Consider the following 9,094-nt stretch of genomic DNA (forward strand, 5'->3'; position numbering starts at 1 on the left):
AAAAAAAAAAAAAAAAAAAAAAAAGAAAGCAACTTTACAGCTTTAATTTCTGAATTACAGCCTACTATGATTAAACAGAGAAAAGATGCCTTCAAGTATTTTTCTTGGTTTGGTTGTTTTTTGTTTTTATCTGTCTTTTAATATATATTAAGAGAGGAAAAAGAATGGAGTAGTTTTGTTCATGAGAAAGGAAAAAATTAAACACGTTATGTGTAGAAATTGTTTTCATTCAATATGTCCCATGGGTCTAATTTTTGCTTGTCTTAGGCTCTGTTCTGCCCATAGCTTCAGAAACAGATCTCCAATGAGAAAACTGAACTCAGGTGAATGATGAATTAGAGTTTGTGAATATTTACTTACATGTTTTTATATATATTCAGGGTCACACTTTTATCTTAACATAGTCAAAATTTATGGTTCATATTTTCATCTAATTCATGGATAATACATTTTAAAAGTAATTTATATGTGTCATAATCACTACACCATGATTTAAAAATTGTGAAAACAGTAGCGTTGGCTCTGCGCAGAAGCGGATTTTTGGATTTATGTGCAATGGAATAATCTGAGTTCTCTTTCCAAACAGTGCTCAGGTAACTTCTCTTTGGTGGCATCTTCCTTCTTGCCCTCCTTCCTAGCACAGAGGATCACTGTTTCCTGACACTCTGATAGCACTGGGCCATGCACTCTACCAGTGCTCAATTGTATGGTCAGAACTTGTGTACAAGTTTCTCTCTTTCACTAACTGAGAGCATCAAATGTGTCATGTGTTTCTGTACATCCCAAATTCTTAGCACAGTAACGTGTGCTAAATCAGTAGTTCTTAAAAGGTGTCTGGGAAACCCTAAGGGTTCCTCAGGAACATTCCAGGGAATCTGCAAGGTCAACACTATTTTCATTTAATGTTATTTGCCTTTTTCACTCTCACATGCTTACAAGTGCACAGTTGAGTTTCCCGAGAACTTACATGACATGTGATAATATCACTCTGATGGCTAATGAAATGTGTGTTGTGTATACTTGTGTTTTAAAAATTTCTCAGTTTTAATTTCTAAAGTGGTGAACAGAAATAAATATAACCCAAATAGTCAAAATCTATTTGGGGATCTTCGATAGTTTTTAATAGCTTGTAAGGGTTCCTTGACCAAAAGGCTTGAGAATGGCTGTCCTAAATAAGAAAAGCTGACATTCAAGACTGTCTGTGTGCTAGGCACTGTACTTGGCACTTTGTGTACATTAACTTATTTAATCCTCAAACTACTCTGAGAGTTGGGTACTGGTATCCTAGCAACTTTTGCACAGAGAAGTAGTTCATCCAAAGTCACACAAATGGACATGGCAGAGCTGAAATGTGAAACCAGGAATACGTCTACTAGCTCCAACTGATCCTGATAATCTGTTTTTTTGATGACTGTGAGGTATTCATTTCTTGCTTACTTACTGATTCCCTTCTATGCATCAAGCACTATATTAGGCACTGGCAAGACTAAAGTAAGAAAAAGAGATATGGATTGTTCTTTCATCAACTTTACCTTCCAGTGGAGAGAATATTCTGATGATAAAAAATCACCAAATCCTTTCTAATGCAAAATTCATTATTAACATTAATTTCATGTGCTCATTCATGTTCTACTTCTTCATCTCAATTTCTCTGAGGGTTAGTTACTTCATTTTTAAATAATGAAAATAACATCTATGAACCTTGGCACTAATAAATAATAGTTTGACCCCATATTCTTAATTTACGAAGTCAGGAAAATGTACAAACACATTTTTGAAAGTTTTCAAACCTAAACTTTTAACTGATAAAGAATGTTTGGGTAAGTATAGCTGATTGATGGTTCTTTAAGTTTGAACTATTCATTAGAATATGAAAAAAACATAGTTTGAATTGTTTTATTATATTAGAAATTACAAAGTAAAATATCAAGAGATCAGTCTAAATGAAAAACTACTGCAACACATTTAACAGAAGACCACTCAAATGTTTAAATGTTGAAATATTAGTGTAAAACACTGTAATTTTGGGAGGCCATTGAACTTAGATATTCTCAGTTTTAATCTTACACACTCCATTTAAAAAAGATGACAAAGAATAATGATAATAAGTTTATCACATCATATTATGTGAAATCTTTTTCAATTGATGACTTTTGTGTCTACAATTCTATATAAACAATTTATATTTCAAATTTATTTCAACATATGTTTTATTATTTGAGGCTCTGAGAGTTACTGCTTAATTTAAAAATATAACAAAATATTTTGAAAAAAGACTACTGTTAGCAGACTTACTAAGCATTAGCTAATGCAAAAGAATTTACCAATTTATTCTACCTTTTAAAAGAGCTAGAAAAATATTCTCCCGAAGTCGAAATAACTCTTTGATCAAAATTGTATTGATTTAATTTATTTAAAAATTTTTCTATTAAAAATTGAGAAAAGAAAATCATATAATATTTTTTAGCTAATATTTGTGTAGAATTCCACAGGAACACTAGATTGGTAAGGAGAGGAGGAGGTAACAGCTGGGTAAACCTTGAGTCTGAGTAATATCAAGAGAAATCAAAAACTTCCAAAACACAGAAACACACCCTGAGGCTTCAACCTAGCTGAATAACAACCAGCAGTGGTACTCAAGCTCTTCTAAACTTGCACTCTGACAACAGACTGGGATGTGCATCCTAAGATACATCTGCTTATTTGTGATACACTATAGACACATGTATTTTTGTTATGTTCCTATGTTGCCTTAGAAAACACAAAGTGATAAAGGGGATTCGAGATATTGCTAATGTTCTATTTTTAAGCTGAGTGGTAGATACAGAGATATTCAATTAATTATTCTTCTTAATATTTCACATATACTTTAAATATGCCATTTAGTATGTTGGAAATATTTCATAAAAATGAAAAAAGATGACAAAAATAAAAAGAATGACAAGGTCTAAGATCTTCTTCCTGAATGGCAAGTTTTGAAATCATTGCTAAAAGGTAAGTAGCTTGAATTAACCATGATTATTATAAACCACCTTTCTCTGGCCCACCCTGGTGTACATCCTGGCTTCATTTGGGGGTTTTCCTGGCTTCATTTGGCTTCATTTTCAGGGCAGCTTTGACTGACAACTAGAGTAAGATCATTTCGGGGTGTATCAAAACAGTCTGTATCAATACACATTTGAACAAGTCCTGCTTCTGTTTCTGACTTTATCTTTTCAAAATAAACCCAGTTTGTATTAAAGAAACTAATTTAAGTCACAAGGGTATAGCATCACAAAACAAAACTGCAAATTTTAAATTATTATTCTGAATAACCTTTACACAGAATATATATATACATATGCATATACATTCACCTTTAAAAGTAAAAATCATCTTGAACTAAATCATCGCCCCCAGTACTGAAAAAAAAATATTCCAGAGTTATAGAGAGTAAGAATCCAAACCAAAGATGGTAATTACCTTCAAACATTTTACCTGTAGCTTCCTCTAGTGTAGCAACGTCAAGTCTGGGACTGTAATTTCCATAACCAGCAGCAGTAAAAGCCCGAATCTGGAAAACATACACTGTTCCTGGCTTCAGGTTGTTAATGGAGGCTGAAGTGGACTTGGTTTTTAATGTCGAGTAGGTCCGTTCCCTTTGATCCTAGAAACAATACAGGGAATATTTAATTGTGATTGCAACCAGGCAATTTGACAGCCAATTCTTGCAATTTATTTCCATTTGCTGCATTGTTTTTATAAAGGCTACATTGTACCCTGTGGAATATTGGAACACTGAGTTGTTTCTCAGATAATATAAAATGTAAATGTGAGCACATGCCTTTGTTCTATAAATTTCAAAGAGAAATAATTTTTTTAAAACATTTATGATGTTTTGAGCCTTTGCTTTGTTGGTAGAGGGCACAGTGGCAAGAACTATTTAGCCATAAATATAATCCAATGTTCTTTTGACCAAAACATAAGTACACTTGTAAAATCTACAGTTTAGTAGAGGTCTTCACTTCATAATGTGGTTCTCTTAATACTGTTCCTGAATGTTATTCAACAAGCAAAAAGCCACAGGCTAAAAATGAAGAAATCTATAAAATCAAGAAACTTAGCTAATACCACCAGCATAGTGACATATCAATTGTTTTCATTAAAAATTGCATTTCTCAGGGGACTTCCCTGGCAGTCCAGTGGTTAAGACTCTGTACTTCCACTGCAGGGGGCACGGGTTCGATCCCTGGTTGTGCATGCCGCATGGTGTGGCTAAAAACAAAAATGTATTTCTCACAGAATAAAACCACTTTTACAAAATAGCATTTGATGGAATATTTGAAGTTAAAACTATTAATATAAAAGTTAATGTCTTAAATATAAAACTTAAAGTGTCATATAATTTATGATTTGGCAATATTTTAAATATCTCAGTTCAATTTCCCCATTTTTCAGATATGAAAACTGAGGCTTGTAGAGTTTAAAAATGTGTTTATCATATTACATATGATAAGCTTAAGAATGGAATAATTTAAAAATCAAGAATATAAAACACTCCATCAAAACAATAGTTAAGTGAATAAAAATTTAAAGCTTAGTTGATATGATTCTAATGTGTTGTTTATGAAAAAAGTTGTAAAAACTACTCATCAAAATATACAATTCTAGACGGGTTCTTACTTGTTCAATAATAAATACCTGCGCTCAACTGTGTCTAGAAATAAAACTATTCAGTGAAATCTGAAAATGTTGGTTTGGTTGTTTGATTTACCTTCACGATGATATTTGCAAAAGCGTAAATAAATGTATACTTAAACTGGATTTAGTGAAGCTGACTTGTAATTGTCTTCATTATAATCATTTATAAAAATGAGAGTTGATATTATAAATATATATTTATCTCAAATAAAAGAACTAGGCATAACTTATATTAGAAGACATAATGATATATACATTAGATCACAGGCTTACATACATTATAAAGCAATAGTATTATTTGTAAGATCTTTTTGTAATTTGTAAAATTCAGTGAATGTAGATACACTGTTTCTGGCATGTAAAATGGAAAAGTAACTATTTGAACAAATTTATTCCAGAGCGAGGATTTGCAAAATATTGTGTTGCGTTGTAAGAAACTTTACTCTCACTTACCACCTAACTTATATTTTTAAAATGTATTTCATTGCTTTTGAAATCTGATGAAATTTCAGAAAGGACTTATAACTGTCAGAGTTCACTGGAAAACAGACATAACAAACCCAACACTAAAAACAAGGATCCCCTTAGAAATACATTTGATGAGACAAGAAATGTATTCTCTGGTACAAAAATGAGGTATTTAAAATGTAACTTTGGCTATGGAAGTTACACATTCATAAAGGAAATAATAAGTAAAAATATTGTAAACTTAATCTGAACGTTGAAACTAATCTTAAACTATCTGTTTTTCCATCAAAGTGAAAAAAAAAGTGTCTATTGCCAAGGCACTGTATGCATTTAAATGATTCAATCAAGTCAATTCAGTCCCCAAATATTTCCAAAGCTTTAGGCTTCCATTTTGAAATTCTGTCTAAATGGTTAAAATGGTTATGTATATTAGAGTACTTCAGCTAATTAAGTCAATAATAGTAACACATTATTATTATTACTATTAGTAATAATAATAGTTTCCATGTTTCAAACCTTGAATCAGGTCTTTCTGAGAGGTAGAGCCTAGAAAATAATTTGTGAACAGGGTTGTGTCTGTCTGTCTGTCTATCTTTCTCTAGACGGGTCAGAAATAAATGCACTCATACACTGAGATACGTCATTATTTACTAAAATTTAGCCCTTATAGGGGATTAAAGGGGCAGTACTTGACTTTTAGCCATGCTATTTTTTTCATGGAGAGAAGGGTATAAAGAAGTGGTAACATAATTAGTATAACATATATGAAATAAATTTCAGGAGGAATTTAAAGGAGTGAAATATTACCACCTGACTCTGAAGTTTGGAGAACACTACACATTTATTACAGAAAATATTCTTAATTTTATCAAACTACAAAATTATTTGAGGCCACGTCATTATCACCGAAACCACATACATAAAATAAATCATCAAGGGCTCAAACAGACACCCTAAAAGAAACATTTTCAAAAACACAGAGGGAAAAAAAATACCACATTGGGTTCTGTGGTTTCTGTGGTACTAAACATCCTACATCTAATCATTAGGGCATCAAAACTTGAATACCTAAACATACTACTAGTGGAATATTTTCATCTGTGTAACACAAAAACTTATTACACAGAAACTATCATTACAATAATGAACCAGAGATTCAGGGAGAGGGTTATTAAAAGTGGCTAAAATTAACTATCTATTTTGAAGTAGATCCAAATAGCTGTTATAATGGCCAGCTTTAGTCGACAGTGCAGTAGGATGACACAAGACACACTGAGCATCGTACATGGTTGTACATTTCAGCTGTTCTTAGCACTTACTTTCTCGTAATACTTGATTTCATATTCGGTGATGACTCCATTGGGATGCTCCGGTTCCTGCCAGGAAAGCTCCACACTCCGCTGCAGCACTCTCTCCTTCATTACTCCGCTCACTTGCGAGGGAGCTGTTTGGACAAGATGTGTCAATAAACAATGAGAAAATTCACTGGATGCCTCAAATCAAATGTCACAACTGATCAGTCCCATGCTGTGCCAGTTTCATTAAGGTAAAAGAAAGCACCTTTTCATAGCTCACAATTCAGAAGCTAATGAATATTCAAACAGGACCTTATTACTGTTCATAAACCTTAATAGAAATTTAAATTAAAGTGCAAACAGCAGAAGATAGCATTGTTCAAGTTAGTGAAAAATGGAAATGATGGGGCTGAGAATGACAATTAAGCAAAGGAATGCTAATTAAGGCTACAAAATATGATTTCTAAGTCCAAATATTTATTTCACATGCAACAGCAATACACTTTTTACAAGAAACAAATAATACTGTGCCAGATAAAGTATATGAAATGGCTACTTTCATTTTCAATTAAAGGAATCAAACTTTAAAAAAATGTTTTTTATGTTTCACGTGTGTGTCTGTGCATGTGTGTGCGTGTGGGTGTTTTATACTTCATTAGGTTAAGGTGCAAGAAAATGCTAAGGCTTCTGTTACTTAAATATGTGCTTGATCACACATACACACACAGACCCTTCCACATGTAATTTATACCTACGTAACCTAGGCTTCAAGCTTTGATAGAAGCAATTCAAGCTACAGTTTTGCTTTCTCTCTATATACAGATAATAACATGCTAGAGTTCTTTCATCCTAATTAGTGGCATATACTCTTTTTGGTAGCTAAGACTGTGGAATGTAGCAAACTAATTTGCTCTGTCTAATTTGTTCAGTGACGATTAACTAGTTATCTTCTCTGTCTAAATGAGTAGCTGCATTGGCTTGGCTGAATTTCAGTGGGGTCATTATGTTTCATGTATCACGCTCTATCTCATTCTGTAAAATGTTTTCAGGCTGTTAATTTAATTTTCAGATGTCCAAAATTGTTAATAATCCTGCTGACAGAAAAGCAATTATATGGGTCTAAAGCTGTTGAAGCAAGCTTCTGATGTTTATCCCTTTGGCTTTATTTTGTTTCTTCTACTTAATATTTTCTTATATCAATATCTAGAAAAAACATTTGTCACTGCTGTCTGGTTTGACGATTTTGAGGGAAGGACCTGGAAGATGCATGACTCCCATTTCCTCTCAGATTACTAACAAAAGCATAACTAGGGCGGATTAAGTGGAACAACTTTCCCTTTAGGGGCATGCAGCTGAAGTACTCAACAGACTGTTTACAGACTAAATGCGTTTCTGATATGTTTCTAATGAAGCCAGTTTCTAATAAGGAATCTTATTTTTGCCACGACTTTTAAAACCTGGGTATATGCAGTGAAGAAGAACTTGTTTCTAAAGTAATTTATCTCCACCCATAACATTTTTAGCCTCTCAGCCAACTGTGTGGTTTAAGAAGCTGCATCCCCAAGCCATAGCCTTGGGAAACACATTCCCCAGCTAATGGTGAGATGAGATTCTACTTAGCCAGGAATCTCTAATAGTCTAATTTACTTAACGCCATTCATAAAATCTGTATTTTAATTTTAATTAGTAAAAAACAGAATGCAGCACAGGTGAGAATACTGCAATAGTCAATACATAAATTACTCAGTAAGGCTGCTGGGTCTCCGATCACGGTTTAAGGCATGAGGTGTGCCATTTGGAAACAGGTTAAATGGAAATAGGTGGGAGCACTATTAGGTACCAATCTCTAGGTCTTCTTTAAACAACACACATAGCTTAATGTGATTTTCAGTGTAAGTCAAACTATAAAACACTTTGCTTATTTCCTATCCCTAAACAGCAAGATGAGAGAGACGAGACACTGAATCCTCCAAAATATGGCAGAGACTTGGGGTATAAATGTACCTCATTTAGTTCTAATATGTTGCAGCAAGATCTAAGTATAAAATGAGACATGATTTCTGCAAGTTACACATTAACATTAAACTCATTATCTCATCCTGGAAAAAACTTTTACCAATAAAATGATGGTAATTGGGAAATGGGGGGAAAGACGCCGAAAAACACATTTGAAGTGTACAGTATTTTGAAGCCCGTAACACAGCACTAGCAGTGCAGTACTCTACAATGTATTTTCCCTCTTTTGTACAAAGAGCCATATCTGTCAGTGACTATACTCCTGATTTCCTGTGTATTTCTTTCTTTTTTTTTTTTTTTTTTGCAGTACGCAGGCCTCTCACTGTTGTGGCCTCTCCCGTTGCGGAGCACAGGCTCCGGACGCGCAGGCTCAGCGGCCATGGCTCACGGGCCCAGCCGCTCCGCGGCACATGGGATCTTCCCAGACCGGGGCACGAACCCGTGTCCCCTGCATCGGCAGGCGGACTCTCAACCACTGCGCCATCAGGGAAGCCCTCCTGTGTATTTCTTATTTTTAAAAATTTATCCCTTGTTAATACTGTATCAAGCCACACGTTTAAAAGAGTCAGAAACAGAAGTACTAGCACATGGCTCTTGAGAATAGTTAAATTACATGACAGGAAAAATCTTTCCCT

General features: G+C 33.8%; 1 protein-coding gene across 3 annotated transcripts in view; it reads right to left on the bottom strand.

Annotated features, from left to right (window-relative positions):
- EPHA7 (EPH receptor A7) overlaps positions 1-9,094 on the bottom strand; it is a 165,942-nt gene that overhangs the window by 27,224 nt on the left and 129,624 nt on the right. For 2 of the 3 annotated variants that reach the window (XM_007464446.1, XM_007464447.1), the window contains exons 6-7: positions 6,468-6,592; positions 3,463-3,646 (exon numbers count right to left, since the gene is read on the bottom strand). In XM_007464446.1, coding sequence (XP_007464508.1) covers positions 3,463-3,646; positions 6,468-6,592 — 309 coding nt within the window. The remainder of the gene's footprint in view (positions 1-3,462; positions 3,647-6,467; positions 6,593-9,094) is intronic. The other variant, XM_007464448.1, reaches the window with a different exon arrangement.

The sequence above is a fragment of the Lipotes vexillifer genome, unplaced genomic scaffold, assembly GCF_000442215.2.
Source record: "Lipotes vexillifer unplaced genomic scaffold, Lipotes_vexillifer_v1.1 scaffold1746, whole genome shotgun sequence".
Lineage (NCBI taxonomy): Eukaryota > Metazoa > Chordata > Mammalia > Artiodactyla > Lipotidae > Lipotes > Lipotes vexillifer.